Source organism: Lissotriton vulgaris, chromosome 8, assembly GCF_964263255.1.
Source record: "Lissotriton vulgaris chromosome 8, aLisVul1.2, whole genome shotgun sequence".
Taxonomy (NCBI): domain Eukaryota; kingdom Metazoa; phylum Chordata; class Amphibia; order Caudata; family Salamandridae; genus Lissotriton; species Lissotriton vulgaris.
In genome coordinates this window covers 162,494,609-162,516,333 of record NC_141696.1, presented here as the reverse complement: position 1 = coordinate 162,516,333, position 21,725 = coordinate 162,494,609, and the positions used below count along the sequence as shown (strand labels likewise).

General features: G+C 50.8%; 1 protein-coding gene across 12 annotated transcripts in view; it reads right to left on the bottom strand.

Moving 5' to 3' along the window:
- The window catches only part of EMSY (EMSY transcriptional repressor, BRCA2 interacting), a 339,048-nt gene that overhangs the window by 108,391 nt on the left and 208,932 nt on the right, over positions 1–21,725 (bottom strand). For all 12 annotated transcript variants that reach the window (XM_086933879.1, XM_086933880.1, XM_086933870.1 and 9 more), the window contains exon 14: positions 21,314–21,509. In XM_086933879.1, the coding sequence (XP_086790005.1) occupies positions 21,314–21,509 (196 nt within the window). The remainder of the gene's footprint in view (positions 1–21,313; positions 21,510–21,725) is intronic.

Below are 21,725 nucleotides of genomic sequence, written 5' to 3'. Positions count from 1 at the left end.
ACTGCGGTTTGAAGACCTCGGTGAGGATGTTAGGCTTCACGGCCGCGACGGGGAGCTCAAGGTGTAAGGCCTTGGCAGCCCTCATCAGCACCACTGAATATGCAGCTCCCTCCTCCGACGCCACGGAAGGAGGAGAGACAAAGCCAGGGTTAGGAGAGTCGTCCAGACCACTGGCGTCCCCCAAATCACCTGTCCAGTCCGGGTCATACTGGCACTCACGTGACAGAGGGTCCTCAGACCCCTCCCAACCTTCTCCGTACTCTTCATCATCTCCATACTCGGAGTCAACGATGTAGACCGGCTCCTCGGGGTTCACAGGCCCCATCGGCGTCGAGCGACGTCGGTTCGACTCCGCGTCGGGGAAGGAATGGGGACGCGCCGGCCGGAGCCGGCGCAGGAGAATCGGCGCCGCGCGGGGGCGGCGTCGGGGGTAACCCCGATGGGATCGGCGCCGGGGCGGCGGGCAGACCACCCGGCGTCGACCCTGAAGGCCCTAGCGGCGCCGTCGGCGGCACCGGGCCCGGAGCACCCGATGGCGTCGAGCCAGGGACACCCGAGCCGCCAGGGCCCCCAGACGGGTTCACCGGGCCCGAAGGCGCCGGAAGCCCCGTCGGGGAAGTGAGCGACCTCATGGCCATGAGGAACGCCTCAATCTCCTCAGGCGTCGCACCTTGCCCAGGGACCGGAGGGTATGGAGCAGGCCTCGCCGGTGACTCTCGCGGAGCCGCGGGGTTGGGGTCACCCGAACCCCCGGCCGCGTCGCGCGGGAGTCGGGGGTACGATGACGTCGCCCCGACTTCTTGTGTTTCTTACCTGAAGAGCCCGACGAGTGGTGACGACTTCCGGAGCGCTCGGCGCGGCTCCGCGACCGCTCCCCCGAACGCTCCCTGGACCTCCGGCCGGACCGGGACCGCTCCCGACGCGGGGCCGACACCCGGAGCTCAAGCAGCTTGCGGGACCGCTCCCGTCTAGCCTTGCTAGTGAGAGCCCGGCAGTCGACGCAGGCGTCCACGTCGTGGTCGGGGCCCAGGCACCGGAGACAGAGTCGGTGATGGTCCGTGACCGACATCGTGCGGTCACAACAGTCACAATTCTTGAAACCGGGCATCCTACCAGGCACCAAAAAGAGATTAGAAGTTAAACAAAGTTGGTCAAAAGACCGGAGTACTGCTCTTCGGATCTGCGCTTACTGGCGCGGAAAAAAGAAGAACTGACGTCAGCGCGCGGAGGCGGCATCTATATACTCCAGCGACGTCATCACGGCGCACGACGCCAACGACGGACGCGGAGCCGCAGGGGACGCCTGCAGACGACGCCTACCGACACGCAGGGGTACTGCTACGCAAAAGTTTCCGGATCCAGACTGACGCCTGGGGATATTCTAAGGTAAGGAATCTAACACTAACGTGTTTCTTTCAGATTGCATCTTTCTTCATTTTCTCTAATGATACATCTACCTCGGGTCCAAATAGGTGTTGTTCGTCAAAGGGTTGGTTAAGAATGGCACTTTGTACCTCGGGTTTCAACCCTGATATGCGCAGCCAGGCATGTCTGCATAGCAGGACGCTGGTGTTAACTGCCCTAACGGCCGTGTCCGCTGCATCAAGGGCAAACTGAATAGAGGCGTTTGTGATTTTCTTTCCCTCCTGGATGAGCTAGTCTGCTCTATCCTTGTATGAATGAATGAAATGATCTTTATTCGGATTCTGAAAAATCCATAAAAGTACATACAGGATGAATCTTTTTAAAATACATAAAAACATATACAAAAGTTAAAAAATAGAAATTGTTAAAATACATCCCAAACAGACATGAGCAGCATAAATGACATAAAGTGCATATTACATGAAATGGTATCATAAACAGTTTAGAAAAACATTCGTAAATTTCTGTTTAGATAATACTGGTAACAATGTTTCCATGCAGGTAATAAAATCTCTATACAATTTATATTTAGAGTTTAAAGTGCGTTATACATCCGAAGATCGTTATGCATGTTCCATACTTGCCCTCGATTTTACACAGGCTTTTATGAAGCAGCTTATGGTGAATATAACATCATCGGTTGGTAGCATTTGCAAGAATTTCAATGCCAATTTAAAGTCTCTTAGATTGTATTTTCTGAAAATTGGCAATAGGTAGTGACGGATGTACAATTTATAGTGGCCACAAAAGATAAAATAATGCAGTAAACTTTGCTTCCCACCGACAGAACACGGGCATTCAAGCTCTTCTAGATTCTTATTATAGCCGAGTGGAAAGCTCAGTAAGTTTACAATACTTCCATCACGGAACCTAAATAAGAGGCTCCGGTTCCATCTTCCTATCGGTAGAGACAGATATCTACAGGGTTTGTAAAGTTCATTTAAAACAGCATTACTAGTCACAGTTAGTGGAAGATATTTGATAATAGCTGGTTTCATTAATTCAATTCTCATGCGTTCCTCTTTGTATGACTCATACAATGCCCGTTTTACAATATTCTTATGGGCGGGCACAATGGTGTTTGGCGAGCTAAACAGGGAACCATGTCCAACACTAATTAGGCTATTCTTGACCGCGTTTAGCCAAGGTATGAGGTTGGATCGTTCATGGGATAAACAATCTAAAATTATGTTACGGGTCAAGGATGCCGCTGGATTTGCCCATGTTTTTAACCAAAAAAGCGTTGGCCTTGACCTTATAAAATCAGCTATATATGGCAACTTAAGTTCTTGGTGACAGATGAAGATGGGCGTGCAAGGAATGCCACCCAATACCTTCCTGCAAAATCTATTTTCCTCTAGCTGCAGGGGCAGACTATTACAATAACCCCACACTTCGGATCCATACGTCCCAGTTGGCAGACATTGGGTACGATAAATATTTAGCAAGGGGGTGATCACATCAGCCGTTCTCGGTTGGCGAAGAGATAAGATTGAGTTGATTGATTTGCCAATCTTATTTCTTGCGTGAGCGGTGTGATGTTGCCACGAGCCAGTATTGGAGAATAATAACCCTAAATAGGGGAAAGTGCTTGTGCATTTTAATTCATTTTCACCACTTTTAATTGAAAGAATGTTGTATCTTTTTAAACCACAATTCATGATAAATGATTTTTTAAAATTGGTATTTAAACCTAAGTCAGACATAAAAACAACAAACCCTCTGATTAATGAGCGCAACGCATTTGGGGTACGCCCCATCAATACAGCGTCATCCGCATAAAGTAAGGTAGTGATAGGGGAACCATTAATAATTGGAACATCCTTGGTGTTCTTGCTCAGGGCAGGGCTCAGTCCATTAATATATAAAATAAAAAGTAGAGGGGCGAGTACACAGCCCTGCCGAACTCCTCTTTGGATGGAAATGTCACCAGATAATTCACCTTCATTGTTGATGCGTACTTTTGCCTTAAGATCCCTGTGTAAATATGAAAGAAAATATACTAATGAATCGTCTAAACCATATTCCAGCAATTTTGACCATAACCTAGAACGGTTAACGAAATCAAAAGCGGAACTCAGATCCATAAAACCTAAATAAAGTGGGGACTTTTTGACAATAATATATTTGGCCATGATTAGGTTCAGGTTGAGACACTGCTCAACCGTACCCACGTGACTTCTAAACCCCAATTGGCTGCAGTGTAACACATTATTGTCCTCGGCCCAATCCCTTATTCTCTTAAATAGTACCCTACCAAGGACTTTTAATGTATTGTCGATCAGCGAGATCGGACGGTAACAGGCCGGATCGGCCCTGTCACCTTTCTTAAATATTGGTACGATAACGCTGTTCGACCAGGTTTCGGGGATGGAGCTGTCGGTCAAGTGATTAAATAAGTTACATAATAGGGGGGCCCAGAAATTAGTTTCCGATTTGATCTGGTCAATAGATAGACCATCAGGGCCAGGGGCTTTATTGCTGGCGCTGTCAGAAATTGCATCCTCCACCTCAGATATTGCGAAGTTCAATTGATCAGCATTATTTAAGGACAATATAGGATCTATGCTAGGGGCAGCTGTGTTATAAATTTTGGAGAAGTGCTCCTCCCAGTCCTCTCCATTTATGTTACAGTTAATTGGTCGGATGTTAGAACCAAGGGACCTGAGTGATTTGACTTCTCTCCAGAACCCCGCGGTGTCTTTTAATGAGACAGTCCGCGTTAGTGACTCCCAATGATCAACCACTAGAGCCTCAGTTCTTGTCCGTAGGGCGCGTTTATATTTAGCTCTTAAGTCTCTCACTAGGTTGGAATCCCTAGGCTTTAGTTGTAATGCCGCCCTCAGTTCCCTATTGGCTTTAGAACACGCGGAATCAAACCAGCGTGGGCTGTGATCTGTATTGGGCCTAGATGGTTTGGAGGATTCCCTTCTCACTGCCCCACAGATATTGCCAAATGCCCCAATCAATACTTCATCAGTACTCTCAAGAGACAGACAGATGTCTATTAACATTGGATGCTTTCTGATTACCTTGGCTAGAATAGCTTTGTTATCCGCCCCTTTCCATATTAGTCTAAGTCTATCAGTAGACAATACCAAATTTTGTGGCCCACTCTCAGCCTTTGATGCAGCCTTTCTTGTCTGAGGATGGTCTAGATGTATTCTAAGTGGATAGTGGTCACTGTATGTGCTACAAATAACCTCAGCTTTTCGAATTATATTACACAGAGATGGACAGAGAAATATATAATCAATCGTGGAGGCGCAGCCTTGGCCTATATAGGTGGGAGCAAATTTAGTTTCAGCACTAGTTCCAGCGATTTCCATAGCGTTCACTAGGTCACGTGAGGCTAGTATATTCTTCAATTCCTCGCCATTTTGACATGGAGCACTGGTGCGATACATATGAGCATTAAAATCTCCCCCTATGCAGATACCATCGTAATGACCATACTTCAAACCTTCAACGATATCATCAATAAAGCTAAACAAAGACAAAAAGTTTCCGTTGGGATGGTTAACAAAATCATTATTATAAAAGTTAATTATACATAAAATCATCCTATTAATGTATTTTACAGCCATAAAACATTTGCCTGGTGTAGGGATCAATTTGGTTTGTACCCCCGGTTTTATCTTGGACCAAATAGATAGCCCCCCGCTTGGCCGTCCCATGGATGAGGCTAAGGCCTTTGAGTTATAACAGCAGAAGCCCTCCATTGTGGGGTCAGTTAAACACCAAGTTTCCTGGAGCAACAATAAGTCACAATTAGTATTCACCCAGTCAAGCCATTCTTTGATTTTCAATTTGGAATTAAGACCCGCTATATTCCAACTCACAACAGAAAATACAAAATCCGAGGACTTATGATTCATAGATTGGCCTCTTCCAGGAGTCCCTATCAGGGAATTTAAATCTACCTGGTTTCCGTTGGTAACAGATGATAAGGAGACAACTGAGTTGGCTGGCTTAATTAGAGGGGGTCAATCCAACATGTCCAAACCTGACAAGGGTGCAAATCTATTGAATGTATTAAAAGGGAAAGCAACTGGCTGGAAATGCATAGCTGGTGGCTGAGGGTACCTAGGTGGAGGGTAGAAATGCATGAATGGCGGTTGGAATTGCATAGGTGGCTGTCTGTAAAAATAGCTTAAAGGTAGCATGGTTGCGACCGTGGGAATGGTTGAGCAGTTACCACTTATATTAAGCAAATGCCTTACAGTTCCAGGATTTTTGAAATTAAGAACTATGCAATCTCCGTCCTTGTCTTTAGGTAGTGGTCCAATCCAAGGCACCCTACGGGCTGATATTATTTCTCTTGATATGTCATATCCGACCCCTTTGTGTTTAGTTAGCCAGTCTATACATTTGTTTCGTAGTTGAACCCAGGTTTCCCCCTGATCCTCCCTCAGCACTGGTACTCCCGCCAAAATCAGAACAAACGGGCAGGCGTCCGGTGGTAAGTGTAGAGGACGCGCCGGCCCTTCATTTTTGCGGGGCTTATTTGGCCTTACTTGGGTAGAACCTATGTTATCGTTTGCAGCTGATGTTGTTGCATTAATAGGTTGGGTAGGGCGGTCGTCCTTGGTGGTTACGCTTTTATTAGTAGTGGCGGCCAAAGGAGTAGATTTCCTTGGTGCAGGGGTAGGGATGGTTTTGGCAGCTGTACTAGATTTTGCACACTTAACCCCTGAATTAACAGTTCGCGGTTGGATTAGAGGTTGTGTAATGGGCGATGATGATAACGATTCCAGATTTTTCATTCCCTTATTCAATGTAATGCAAGCAGCCTGTGTTTTGGGTGGAAGAGTGTTGCTTAAGGATTCAAGGTCCTTTAAAAGACGGTCGGCTCTAATTTGGTCCAGACTAATAGACCCCTTCCTTTTGGCTTCAACGTTTTTGACCAGGTTGTCTAATCTGTCCAATCTTTTAAAAACATTATTAAATTGATTGATCATAAGTTTCTCCACTCGGTTAAAAATAGTGTCTACTATAGTTTCGATAAGGTTTCCGTTCTGTTTGGAAAAATTATAATTGTCTCCCATCAGTGTTGTTTGGGTCCAAACAGTATTACAGTTCCCACCAGGGTGAGTTATGGGCGAAAAAGAAGTGCTATCTATATCCACTGAGTCTTTTTCCTCCATGGGTACAGTTGCCACCCCCAAAGATTTTTGTTTGTTCCATAGGCTTTGGGGAGTAGGTTGACTCTTGTTTAGTGAGGGTTGTTTTCTTTTATTATCACTTTGCTTAATGATACCTCTTTTCCTTTTTCCCCTTCCTGGTTTGTTACTGCAGGGCTCCGTAACATCCAGGGTGATGACATCCCCATGGGAAACAGGTGTGCAAATGGGGATGGTTTCTTTAGACAGAGGTGCCAGTTGGCTAACAGCCGCAGTTCTTAAGAGGGCAGAATCTGTAGCTATGTATGTGACAGTGTTTTCATCTTCCAACACAGTAGGCACAGCTACAGGTGGAAGTGGTGGCTTGACCACTGTGATCTCGGGGGTAATATGGATGTTTCCAGGGGCACTCGATATGTTGTTGGTAATATAAGAGCCCATTGAGAACCTCCTCTCCGTCTCTACAATTTCATTGAAAGCAGTTTCAATTAGTGTTTCAAAAGATGTGATAAGGGAGACTGAGGCAGAGGTATCAGCATCCTGGGAGGAAATATCGATGTGGGTGTTTACAGTAGTGGGATCACCCATGTTTGTGCTTGAGTATGACACTTACGGTTGAGGTGTTCTTAGGGGGGTGGCCCGCCCGACCACAGTCGTCCACGGACGGCCACAGACGGCCCGCCCTCTGCCCGGGCTCCGCCCGGCGCCGTCCGCGCGCGTCCGCGACGCGGAGGTAGCTCCTCGCTTTTGAGCACCTCCTGGTGCGCGGGACAGGAAGTGGCGGTGGTATCCGGCCGCTAGGGATGCTGGGAACCGTAGTTCCTCCCCTCGGCAGCCAAGATGGTGTGAGGCGCCGTCAACGGGGATCACAAACGGCGTCAGGAGCCCAGCACCCGGCAGCAGCAAACACAAAGAATCAGCAGTGCCCAAGGGTAGGTGTAGACACGCTTCAAGCAAAAGGTCCCCGCTCCCCCGAGGGAGCTCCTCGCTTTTGAGCACCTCCTGGTGCGCGGGACAGGAAGTGGCGGTGGTATCCGGCCGCTAGGGATGCTGGGAACCGTAGTTCCTCCCCTCGGCAGCCAAGATGGTGTGAGGCGCCGTCAACGGGGATCACAAACGGCGTCAGGAGCCCAGCACCCGGCAGCAGCAAACACAAAGAATCAGCAGTGCCCAAGGGTAGGTGTAGACACGCTTCAAGCAAAAGGTCCCCGCTCCCCCGAGGGAGCTCCTCGCTTTTGAGCACCTCCTGGTGCGCGGGACAGGAAGTGGCGGTGGTATCCGGCCGCTAGGGATGCTGGGAACCGTAGTTCCTCCCCTCGGCAGCCAAGATGGTGTGAGGCGCCGTCAACGGGGATCACAAACGGCGTCAGGAGCCCAGCACCCGGCAGCAGCAAACACAAAGAATCAGCAGTGCCCAAGGGTAGGTGTAGACACGCTTCAAGCAAAAGGTCTATCCTTGTACTTGTCAGGGAGGTGTCTCATAAGTGACTCTAGCTCATCGTAATGTGCCCTGTCATATCTGGCTAACAGTGCCTGTGCATTGGCGATACGCCACATGTTTGGTGCTTGGGACGCTGTTCTTTTGCCTGGTGTGTCAAGTAGCTTAGACTCTTTGTCTGATGGTGCAGCCTCACCGGATGTTTGTGAGTTTGCTCTCTTGCATGCGTTGGAAACTACAAGTGAGTCTAGTGGTACTGGGCCTTTAATATATGCTGGGTCTGATAGGGCAGCTTTATATTTTTTCTCGATCCGAGGGTTAATGACCCGAGTTCTGACTGGGTCTTTGAAGACTTCAGGAGCATGCTTGATCACTCCTTTGAGCATGGGCAAGATGGATGAAGACCTTTGTGCATTATCGAATGTATCCATCAGGAAGTCTTCCTCAACAGGGTCTGTATAAATATCCACCCCATGACAATGTGCAGCCCTGTGAATTCATCCATTAAACCCTATTGTGTCTTCTGGTGGGGAAGGCCTGAGGGACATTTGGGACATCTGGGGTGGTATAATTGTCCCACGGGTCTGGGGATCCTGTGGGCGTTGTTGGATCAGGTGTGTTACCCCCCATATCGTCAGAGCTATCATCCCTGTGTGGTGTGATAGGGGATGCTGGAGAATGCTGTGGTGGTGATGGCACAGGCAAGGGAGAAGGGGAAGGCGGTCTTAAGGGAGAGGTAGCCATGTCCTTCTTTGAATGCGGAGCTGGAGCTGGTGTGTCCAGTGGGCGCTTTTTTGGAGCCAAAACTAAGTGTCCAGTGTCTGGGTCCTTCGCCAGAGTCTTATGAGCAGGGTCTGGGCAGGATAAATCCACAGCAGGGGGTTGATCTTTAGGTGCGGAGGGAGTCTTGTGCACCGAGATAGCCAGTTTTGGTTTCTTGGCAATGTCTTTCACTGGGGAGGCAGCCCTCTTTTTCGGCTCCGAAGCTTTTTTCGGTTCCGAGTGTTTTTTCGGTTCTGGCACGGTTTTCGGATCCGATGATTTTTTCGGTTCCGGTGGGGTCTTGGAATCCGAAGCGGGCTTCCTTGGTTCCAGTCTGGGTTTCGGTGCCGAAGGAGTAGTGTTGTGCTTTGGCGCCAATGGCTTGGCTTTCAAGGCTGTTGTTTTTCTCAGTGCCGGTGTGTGCGTGCCGGCACCGTGTGAAGGTCGACTCGAGCTCTAGTCGCCTGAAGGATTGGTTAGCTTCTTAGCCGGGCCCGAAGGTGGGGCAGTAGATTCAGTTTGCCGGTGTGCACCCGAGTTTCAGGGCCAGGGTGTGACCGGGGCCTTCTGTGTCGAGGAGGGGTCGGTGTTGACTGTTTTACTTACGACCCGATGTGCTGGAGTGATGTCTTCGACATCAGAATCTTCTGCCTCGGAGCTGCTGTCGACATCGTGCTGTTCTGGGACATTGACGCCTTCCTCAAAGATGTCATCCGGAATCAGAGCTGAAGATCTTTGAGCCATTGTTCTCCTCGCTCTTTGGTCCCAGATAGTCTTTTTGGAGCGGAAAGAGGCATAAGCTGAACAGTCTTTCGCCTCGTGCTACGGAGAGAGACAGAGGTTACACACCTTATGCAGGTCGGTGTGGGGAAACTTCTACCCACATTGAGGACACTTCTTAAAGGGCGTCCTTTCCATGAGCTGGAGTTGAGGCCTAGGTAGGCCCAAAGGCCGTCGACGACGACTGGAATCGAGATCCTCCATGTTTGAAGATTAGCGTCGACTGGAAAGTGTTCGAAACTACGTTTTGTAGTTTGGTGAGGATTGCGCGCCGAAGGAAATCGGTTCCAACACGGAGCGCTAGAAACACATCCGAGCCTGGTGGCGGAAAAAAATAATCTGGGGATGGAGCCGATGCCCATGCGCAGTATCATCCTAAGGAGGAGTCACCTATCCCGTGACTCCGAAAGACTTTTCTACAACAAAACAAACTGCAAACATCCGGGCCCCACACTAGGTAGCCATCTATGCATAGTGTGGAATTTGCAGTTCATGCCTCGAACATCTATTTCCAATAGGGGACTCGAAAAGAGAAGGCTGATCAGGAAGCCGCAGAAAGGCTGTAATAGCCGATAGATAGATAGCCCTTAAGGGTGCCCAGAGCCGAGCCCTGCTGGGCCAAAGAAAGGAGGAACAAAAGAACCTCAAAGAGGAGCAGAAAGGGGATCCACAGCCTTTGCTGTGCATCATGCCACAAATGTATTCCATCTACAGGTGTATACTGTTTTAGTGGAGGTACGCCTGGCTGCCAAGATAACATTACAGACTGCAGGAGGAAGGTCAAAAGCTGTCAACTGTCGCCGCTCAATCTCCATGCAAGGAGGTGGAGGCTGGATAGGTTCGGGAGCAGGACCGCCCCATGCTGCTGCAACAGAAGATCCTCCTGAAGAGGCAGTCTGATCGGAGGACCGATGGCAATGTGTAAGAGCTGGGGATACCAGGCTCGTTGTGCCCAATCCGGAGCCACAAGAATGACTTGGGCCCAGACACACCTGATCTTCTTCTGCACTTTGAGCAGAAGTGGTATAGGTAGGAAGGCGTATAGAAGACCGCAACTCCACTTGCGATGAAAAGCGTCACTGAGCGAGTGCCGCCTTGCAAATTCTAACACGCAGAACTGCTGATATTGCGCGTTCTCTTCGGTGGCGAATAGATCTAATCAAGGCTCTCCCCACTGCTGAAAGATGCCTTGCACCACATCCGAGTTGAGACGCAATTCGTAATCCCTCATGCACCTGTGTCTGAGTTCGTCCGCCCTGGTGTTCAGAGAACCTGCCAGGTGTTGAACCACCAGAGACATTCCCTGATGTTCCAGCCATGTCCAAAGGCGGAGAGCCTCTTGACATAGGGTCCACGACCCCACCCAGCCGTTTGTTGCAGTACCACATGGCGGTGGTGTTGTTTGTGAACAACTGCATTAATCTTCCCCAGACAGAGGGAAGGAATGCCTTCAGTGCAAGACGAATCGCCCAGAGCTCCAGAAGGTTGATGTGGAGCCCGGACATCGTCGGAGACCAGAGGCCTCTGACCTCCGCCTCTCCCATGTGGCCGCCCCACCACAGAAGTGATGCATCTGTCACCACTGTAAACTCTGGTTGGGGAAGGGACAGAGATCTGCCATTGACCCAATCCCCGTTTGTGAGCCACCACTGTAATTGGTGTGCAGTGCCCAACGAGATCTGGACGCAATCGGAAAGATTCCCTTGATGCTGTGCCCACTGAAACTACAGGTCCTACTGCAGAGCCCACATAGGCCACCAGGCATGATCCACCAGCAGGATGCAGGAGGCCATGAGACCCAGCAGCCTGAGGGTCATTCTGACCGAAACCCGGGATAGGGGCTGAAACGTCGGTATCATAGCCGAAATAACTCCGACTCACTGCTTGGGAGGATAGGCCCGAAACTGTGCTGTGTCCAGAACCGCTTCGATGAAAAGGAGCTTCTGAGAGGGAATCCGGTGCAACTTCCGCACATTGTTAGTGAACCCCAGCGAATGCAGGAGGTCCACCGTAGTCTGGAGGTGGGAAACAACAGCCTGGGGCGAACCCGCCTTCAACAGCCAGTCGAGATAAGGGAAGACTGGAACCCTTGATCTGCGCAGATGTGCTGCGAACCTCGCCATCACTTTTGTGAACACCCGAGGGGTGCTGGTAAGGCCGAAGGGGAGTACGGAAAACTGAGAGTGCTCGTGGCCTACCTTGAACCGTAGGATGTGGAAATAGGCTTTTAGCAAGTCCAACGCTACCATCCAGTCTCCAGGGTTGAGGGCAGACAAGACTTGAGCCAAAGTCAACATTTGAAACTTCTCCATCCGGAGGAAGCAGTTGACGTTCCTGGGATCCAAGATAGGACACAGGCCTTTGTCCTTCTTGGGCTCCAGAAAGTAGTGGGATTAACCGCCAGAACCACCTTCTGGGGCAGGAACTCACTCGATAGCCCCCTTGGCCAAGAGGGCCCTAACTTCCTGATGGAGAACGGCCAAGTAATCCTAGTTCAAGTTCAAGTTCGGGCATTTGTATAGCGCACTGCTCACCCAGAGGGTCTAAAGGCGCTTGGGGAAGGGGATCATTATTTGTCGAATAGCCAGGTTTTAAGTTCTTTTCTGATACCAGGCAGCCAGAGCGAGCGCTGCGAAGTGGGGTCAGGGTGGAATTGTGGTGCCATGGATGGAGGGGGAGTAGCCCCTTCAGACTATCTGCAACACCCACCTGTCCGACGTGATGATTTGCCAGTGGGGGAGGTGAAGCCGGATCCTGCCGCCCACTGGCAACTGGTGGCCCTGAAAGGACAGTCTAGGAGGGTTTGGAGGCTGCTGCAGAGCGGGCGCTGGTGGACTGGCCTGCCTAGTGGCCCACTGACCCACAACGCTGGGTCCCACGTGTCCGAATACATAGAGGCTGAACAGTTTGAGCAGGCCTGTGGCTCTGGGGAGAATGTTGCGGGGCACCCCTTCCGTAACCACGAAAGGGGCAAAAAGCAGGCTGCGCGGGCGAGAGTGGTAGTGAAGCCCAAGGATCTGTCTGTAGCCCTAGAATCCTTAAAACGCTTGAGTGTGTTATCCGCTTTGTCGCTAAACATGCGACGGCCATCAAAGGGCATGTCCAAAAAAGAGTCGATTGGACATCTTCTGAAAAGCCAGTGGACTTCAATCAGGCGTAGCGTTGCAGGGCTACCGACCTTGAAATTGTTCTACCTAGCGAGTTGGCGGTGCCCGGCCCACACCGAATGGCAAACTTCGCTGCATCTCTGCCCTCAGCGACTGCACGGGAGAGAGTGGCCCGGGTCTCCTCTGGACACAGTGGCAGCAACTGCGTAACTGTATCCCCAACAGAGAGAGAATAAAGGCCTTGAAGACATGCTGTGTTTACTGACGCTGTCCCAAGCTGGCATAAGAAAACATCTTCTTCCCAAGATGGTCCAACTTCTTGTATTCCCTATCTGGGGAAGCAGTAGGGAATGCGCCCTTAGCAGTAGAGGTTTGGACTACCAATCTCTCAGGGGTAGGTTGTTGGGAGAGAAAAAGTGGGTATCCCGGGCCCGGGCGGTAGCGTCGGGCAATCATCCTATCCACAGGAGCCCCTGTGCTGGGCTTGGACCTGGTGCCCAGAACGATGTCACTAAGGGCCTCATTGAACAGCAGTAGGGGCTCCGAAGAGGCCGCTGCTGGTTGAAGCACCTCGGTCAGGAGGTTGGTCCTGACCGCCACCGTAGGTTCAAGGTTCAAGGCCTCACCTGTCCGAAGCAACACCACTGCATATCAGGCTCCCTCCTCTGTAGCCGTGGTAGGGGAGAAAGCATACAGGGGTCTGGTGAGGTATCCAGATCACTGGCATCACCCAAATCCTCTCTCCAGTTCAGTTCACACAACTGGTCAGCTAAAGGGTCATCAGACCCCTCCCAGTCCTCCTCATCCTCTTCTGGCTGCCACTGAGGGCGTAAAGGAACTCCAGGACAGAACAATGGCACAAAAGTACCGCTCTGCGCCAGAGCAGGCGTCAGTCGACGTCGGTCCGGCTCCGTGTCCAGGTCAGGATGGAGGCCGGTGTTGAGGTCGGCTGGGGACACAACGGGCGTCGGAAGGGGCGGAGGCGTCGTCAGTGGATTTGACGCCAGAGGTGTCATAAGGTCGACCGGCGCCAATCCGGATCCAGGCCTGGATGCCTGGCGGACCGGGTTCGAAGGCCTAGAACCCCCAGCCGAGTCCCCGGGACCCTAAGGCGCGTGGGCGGAGTCGAGCTGTCGAAAGATCGAGTGAAGGGAGTTGTAAAAACTACAAAGTTGGGCAGGGGTAGCCCCGGCTTGCAGAAAAGGAGGAAAGCACGGAGCCGAGCCAGCAGGCTCTGCAGGACGATCACCATCCGCATCACGTTGGCTGGCGGACGGGGAGAACGTGAAGAGCGACAATGCTTTTCGCCTTCATTTTGTGCTTCGACTTACCCAAAGATGAAGACTTCGACGATGAATGGTGGTGATGATGGCTCCGCTAACGGTCCCAGGAACTCCCTCTCGACCGAGACCTCCAGCGGCGCGGACCTGACTGCCGGGCATCGAGAAGTTTTTGGGAATGCTCCTGCAAAGATTTTGGGTTCAGGGCTCGGCAGTAAGAGCATGACTTTGGGTCGTGGTCGCGCTCCAAACACCAAAGGCACACGAGGTGTGGGTCCGTAACCGACATCAACTTGCGACAGGAGTCGCAAACCTTGAAGACGGTTCGAGGAGGAGACATCCCTACGTGTACCAGTAGTCGAACGACTCGAAAAGAAGTCAACAAAAGTCGAAAAATAGTAGTCAAAAAGAGACAAGAGGTATCGCTCTGGCCGGATTAGAACTGGCTGGCACGGAAGAACAAGTTACTTACCTTCGGTAACGCTTTTTCTGGTAGATACTATATCTGCCTGTGGATTCCTCACCTTGTGAATATCCCCCTTGCGTCAGCAACGTTCGGAAATTTTCTTCGTAGCACGCCGTCGTGGGCGACGTCACAGGAGCACGGCATCGCGCGCGACTCCGTCTGACGTCACCGACCCCATAATAGGCCCACGCCGGCGTGATGACGTCAGTTCCGCCCTTTTTTCCGTGCCTTCGAGGCACACGGACGGACCAACGATAGCAAATATGCAAATATACAGTGTACACAGTACAAATAGAACCAAATCAATACAACAGTATTAAAATCATATATACAGAAAGACCAGGTATAGCAGAGTAGACAAACGGGGAGGCGGGTGGGTCAGTGAGGAATCCACAGGCAGATATAGTATCTACCAGAAAAAGCGTTACCGAAGGTAAGTAACTTGTTCTTCTGATAGATACATCTGCCGTGTGGATTCCTCACCTTGTGAATAGATTCCCACAGCAGTCCCCACTCCCGGAGGAGGGTGTCTACTCTGCTAAACCAGGAAGTCTTGGAGGACAGAACGCGCGAAGTGGCCATCCCTCCTCACCTCGGTATCTAAGCAGTAATGCTTCGCGAAAGTGTGGAGGGAGGCCCAAGTCGCGGCCCTGCAAATATCCTCAACAGGCACACCCCTAGACAAAGCAGATGTTGCAGACTTTGCTCTAGTTGAATGAGCTCTAATACCCTCAGGAGGGTCCTTACCCGCAAGGGAGTAGCAGATCTTGATGCACAGGATTATCCATCTGGAAAGAGTGCGCTTGTGCACCGCTCTGCCCTTCTTGCAGCCAGCAAAGCCAACAAACAGCTGGTCGTCCATCCGGAAGTCCTTAGTCCTGTCCAGATAGAAGGACACCACCCGCTTAGGGTCCAGGCGATGCAGTCTCTCTTCCTCCTTAGACGGGTGAGGGGGAGGATAGAAGGTAGGAAGGGTAATGGACTGCCCAAGATGGAAAGGAGTCACCACCTTAGGCAGAAAAGCAGCCCTGGTCCTAAGAACCATCCTTTCTGCATGAATGGTCAGGAACGGGGGTTTGGAACTTAGAGCTTGAAGCTCACTTACCCTCCTTGCCGAGGTGATTGCAACGAGGAAAATAGTCTTAAAAGAGAGAAGCCTCAATGGACATTTGTGCAAGGGTTCGAAGGGAGAACCCATCAAAAAGGTCAGCACAAGATTCAAATCCCACTGAGGAATAATAAAAGGGGTAGGAGGAAACATATTCACAAGACCCCTCAAGAATCTCACAACCACCGGAGACTTAAAGAGAGAAGGCTGATCCGGCAAACATAGAAACGCCGATAAGGCCGAAAGATAGCCCTTGACCGTGGCCACAGCCAAACCTTGCCGCGCCAGATAAAGGGCAAACTGTAAAATATTAGACAAATGAGCCTTCAAAGGGTCAATATCCCTCTCCCTGCACCAAGAAACAAATTTTGTCCACCTATAGGAGTAAATGGACTTAGTGGTGTCACGCCTGGCAGAGAGAATGACATCCACCACCTCGTGCGGGAGAGAAAAAGAACTCAAGTTGCCCCGTTCAATCTCCAGGCATGAAGGTGTAATGTCTGGAGGTGGGGGTGTAGAACCTGCCCCTCCAACTGAGAGAGGAGGTCTGCCCTGTGAGGGAGACGGAGCGGCTGGTGAGAGGATAGGTGGAGTAGGTCCGAATACCACACCCTTCTCGGCCAATCCGGGACGACCAAAATGACTTGGGCCCGGTCTTGACGAATCTTCCTCAGAACCCGAGGAATCAAAGGTATGGGGGGAAACGCGTAAAGGAGTCGACCTCCCCAACTCAACTGAAACGCGTCCCCCAATGCTCCTTGCATCGGATACTGGAGACTGCAGAATGAAGGGCAGTGGGCATTCTCGCGAGTGGCGAAAAGATCCACCCGAGGAGTCCCCCACATCCGAAAGATGTTGCGAACAACCTCCGGGTGAAGCCTCCACTCGTGGTCGGCAGAAAACTGCCGACTGAGACTGTCCGCACGCACGTTCAGAACCCCGGCCAGATGATTTGCCACCAGACAAATCTGATGGTCCTGAACCCAGGACCAGAGACGCAGAGCCTCTCTGCAGAGACACTGCGACCCTACTCCTCCCTGCTTGTTGATGTACCACATCGCAGTCGTGTTGTCCGTTAGGACCTGGACCGAACGACCGCGAAGGGAAGGGAGGAAGGCCTTGAGCGCCAAACGTATCGCCCTCAATTCCAGAAGGTTGATGTGAAACAACCTTTCTTCCGGAGACCAAAGACCCTTGACCTCCAGGTCTCCCAGATGAGCACCCCACCCGAGAGTGGATGCATCCGATATCACTGTGGCCACTGATGGAGGCAGCTGAAAAGGCTTTCCTTGTGACAGATTGCCTTCCACGCCCCACCAGGACAGGTCCGCTGCAGTTTCTCTGGAGATCCTCACAGACTCCCTGAGATCTCCGTTGTGCTGATACCACTGCCTGCGGAGGCCCCACTGGAGCGCCCTCATGTGCCAGCGTGCATGACTGACCAACAGAATGCAAGAAGCCATCAGACCGAGCAGACGAAGGACCTTCAGGACTGGAACGACCGCTCCAGGGTAAAACAAAGGAATCATTTCCTGTATGTCGCGAATCCTTTGAGGTGGAGGGAATGCACGACATACAGAAGTGTCCAGTACTGCACCTATGAACAGGTTGCGCTGGGAGGGCACCAGGTGAGATTTGGGTACGTTTATCGAAAAACCCAACCTGTGTAACAACTGAGTTGTCTCCTGCAGATGATGGAGCACCATCTCCGGCGACTCTGCTTTGATCAGCCAATCGTCTAGATAAGGGAATACAGGAATCCCTGACCTCCTGAGATGCGCCGCCACCACTGCCATCACCTTGGTGAAAACTCGAGGCGCAGTAGTAAGTCCAAACGGGAGGACCGCAAACTGATAGTGCTGCGACCCCACCGTAAAACGGAGATACTTCCTGTGCGACTTCAGGATTGGGATGTGAAAATACGCATCCTGCAAGTCGATCGACACCATCCAGTCTTCTTCCATCAGCGCCAGAAGAACCTGAGCAAGGGTGAGCATTTTGAACTTCTCCTGTTTGAGATAGAGGTTCAAAACCCTGAGATCCAGGATAGGCCGAAGCCTGCCATCCTTCTTGGGAATCAAGAAATACCGGGAGTAGCACCCTTGACCCCTCTCCTGCTCTGGAACCACCTCTATCGCTCCCTTTCGAAACAGAGCCAGGACTTCCTCCTGCAGGAGAAGCAGGTGGTCCTCCGAGCAAAAACCTTGGCAAGGAGGGTAATTGGGAGGGAACTCCTGAAAAGGAAGTGCATACCCATTCTCTACGAGATTGAGAACCCAAAGATCTGATGTAACCGATTCCCAATCTCGTAGAAAGTGAGTAAGCCGACCCCCTACTGGCCCTACATGATCCAGAATGGTGGATCTAGGGCTGCTTTGCTGATGCGGGTGGGGGTTGGGCATTATTGGAGGAAGTGGAGGAAGAGGAGACTTGACGTCCACGACCACGACCCCTCTGTCTACCTCTATAGGACTTGTATAGAGGGTTCTGCTGCTGCTGCTGTTGTTGGCCCTGCTTGAAGGGACGAAAAGAAGATTTTCCAAAACCCTTGAATTTTCTAGCTGCAGACCCTCTCATCTGCAGACCCAACGATCTTGCAGTGGCACGGCTGTCTTTAAACCTTTCCAAGGCCACATCTGCCTTCTTACCAAAAAGGCCAGATCCTTCAAAGGGTAAGTCCTACAAAGTAGATTGTACATCCGCTGAGAAGCCAGATGACTTTAACCATGCGGCTCTCCTAGTTGCAATGGATGAGCCCATAATTCTGGCAACTGAATCCACAGTGTCCATGCCGCTTTGGATGACCATGCGGGCCGCAGCCTGAGTGTCAGAGATGACTTCATTAAAGTTCTTTCTATCCTCCTCAGGAAGTTTTGGTGACAGCTGCTTCACTGAGTCCATCAGCGCGTGCACATATCTACCCAGAAGGCAAGTGGCATTTGACGACTTTAGAGCCATGCTCCCAGAAGAGAAAGTCTTCTTCGCAGCCTGATCCACTTTTTTAGACTCTTTGTCAGCAGGCACTTGAGGGAAGGAGCCTGCCGCCCTATTAGAACAAGCCGCCTGAACCACAAGACTTTCCGGAGACGGATGCGTAGAAAGAAATGCAGGGTCATCAGGAGCCACCCTATAGCGCCTTGCAATAACCCTTGAAACTGCAGGAGCAGACAACGGCCTCTTCCAAATTTCCTTAATTGGATCTGACAAGGCATCAGTAAACGGCAAAGTTGGCTCCACAATTGAGGATGGAGAATGTAGGACTTCCGTGAGAATGTTGGGCTTGTACTCCACCGTGGGCAGCTTTAAGTTAAGAAGCTCAGCAGCCTTCCTAATAACCACGTGATAAGGAGCCACGTCCCTTGATGGTGCATCAGAAGTCGAAGGCAGACCCCACTCGGGAGAGAGTTCCAGACCACTAGCATCCCGAAGCTCTTCGAAGTCATCACCCTGATCAGGAAGCTCGCCTTCCTCCACATCTGAACTCTCATCATCCTTTTGCTCGAGGAGACGCTGAGCTCTTCGCCTCGACCACTCCATTCGAATCGAAGTCGACGGATCCGGTAACGACTCCGACGGAGCCGGTTCCGACGTCGCTCGAGGAACCGAAGCAGGAGGACGAGAGTCAAGAACAGGTGTGGCACCTCGATCTCGACTGCGAGGTCGATCCGGAGTCGGCGAAGCCGCATGCGGAGTCGTGGACCTCGGTGGAGCCGTACCGAGCCAAGGTGAAACAGGCGCCGGCATGAAAGGCATAAATGGAGCAGGGGCATACGACTGAGGAATACCCAGGTTGTACGATAACGGACCCATGGGGCCACCAGGCGCTCCAGCGGGGTACATCGCCCTAGAATACACTCCAAACATCGCATTGAGAAAATGCGAGGGATCCTGCCCAGGACCAGGGAAGGAAGGGTACGGACCTACCGGATGTTGCAATGGAGGCCGACCCGACACATCCTCACCCTGACCTTCTGGATTCACAGGAGTCTCCGCCGAAGCCGGTTCTTGAGTCACCTCCTCTTCTTCATGCTCCGAGGAAACCGGCTCCGGGTCCGGCTCCGGCTCCGGCGCCGGAGAACCCACTCTTGACAAAGCAGGTGAAGGAGAGACAAAGTCCTTACGGTGCTTGTGAGACTTTCTCTTCGAGTCAGAGGAATCCTTCCCCGAATGATGTCTCGAACTGTGCTTCCTCCTCTTATGTTTTCTCCTCGAAGAGCTCGAAGCATGCCCGGAAGCCGACTTAGACCTAGACCTAGATCTTTCTCTGGACTTCGACTTCGCCTTGGACCTCGAGTCGTCTCCAGACCTCGAACCTGCTCTGGACCTCGACGCCGATCTCGACCTCGACCGAGACCTCTGCTTCGACTTCGATCTCCGTGACGTAGATCTCGAAAGCCGCCCAGAGTCCTTTTTCACCTTCGCCAAGAGCAACTTTGCTTCACGCTCCCGAAGCGCCTTCGGATTCATCTTGAAACAGGACTCGCAGTTCTTGACGTCGTGGCCCGATCCAAGACACCACAAACAATCCTTATGCGGGTCCGTGATAGACATCATGCGGGCACAAGACCTACATGGCTTAAAGCCTGTTTTCCTCGACGACATCTCCAGAGAGGAACAAAGTCGCAAGAGAGAAACAGTGACAAATATTAGTTAGAAAGATACTAGGTATCGCTGAAGATCCCGAAAACCGTTAGCGTCGGAGACGCGGAAAAAAGGGAACTGACGTCATCACGCCGGCGTGGGCCTATTATGGGGTCGGTGACGTCAGACGGAGTCGCGCGCGATGCCGTGCTCCTGTGACGTCGCCCACGACGGCGTGCTACGAAGAAAATTTCCGAACGTTGCTGACGCAAGGGGGATATTCACAAGGTGAGGAATCCACACGGCAGATGTATCTATCAGAAAAAGAAAACTGACATCAGGGCAATGTCTGAGTGGATACCGTGACGTCACCCTGGCGATCACGACGCAGACGACGAACATGGTGTTGACCGATGCCACCTACCGACACACAGGGGTACTGCTACGAAAAAAATTCTCCGGATCCAGTCTGACACCTGGGGGTAATTCTAAGGTAAGGAACCTATTACTAATTGTCTCTTTAAGATTACATAGTTAAGAACAGAGTTTCAAATAATAAAGGCTTTAGTTTCTTGAAGACATGGATTGACGATCAAAATTAGGTTGTTGAAGTTACTTCCAGCAATGAGAATGCTCATCATTCATGAACAGACTTTCCCATCTGTCTGGAAAAAAAGTCACGAAGACGGCTCAGAAGGTTTGGATTGTGCTGAAAGCAATGTAAACAACCATGCTTCGTACACTGTGATGTGCTTTTACAGAATACAGTTCATTCTTAGAAGAGGACTGCATTGGGAAAGTTGTTCCTACGTCGATTTGTAGAGTACTGGACGCAAAATGGGGACAGGGCAATTTCAAGCAAACCCTGGTGCTTACCTTATTCTGCGGAACCATTCAAACAAATCTTTACACACAGACATCTACTTTGCAGTTCGTACATCCTACTGTGCTAGCAGCCCAGGCAACTAAAATTGTTTGAATCAGATAGTGTGTATCAAATAGGTTACTGCAAGTTTCAAATGTTGTCAAATGTAGACGTACATTTCAGGGGCTTTAACTATTTTGAAAGTGTTGCTGGGTGATCACCCTCCATATTATAAATGTGCTCTCATGGTCTCAGGATCACTTCCTGCTTCAAACATATATGTAATTAGTACCTCTGAGTCTCTACACAAGTCCTAACTTACATATATGTTAAACATATTTGACCCTACACCAAGATGAGGCTTATCAAACAATGTACCTTGGGAACTCTGTGAGGATTCAGTGGACGAACTGCTGTCTGCATAGCCCTGTACGTCTTCCTTAACTTCTTGGATGGATGTGGTGTTAGCCTCAACCACCCTGGAGGCTTGCTGCAGGGTTTCGGTCACAAGTTGGCGGGTGTGCTCACTCATCATGGTAGTCTGGAATGTCACAGGTTTTGGCTTTATCAGAACCTAAAAAAAAAGAAGAAAGATGCCTTTAAACAGGAGATTAATGCATGTAAGAAAACAAGTTACTTACCTGTTACTGTAGTTCTCCAGTATTTGAAAGCTTTCATAGATTCACATACCTGAATCATTTCCCAGTCGTCGAGACAGGAGTCTACGGTACATAAAAAAGCAATGGTTAGCAGTATAGCTAACTGAAAAAAGACCTAGGCCCATTTCCCT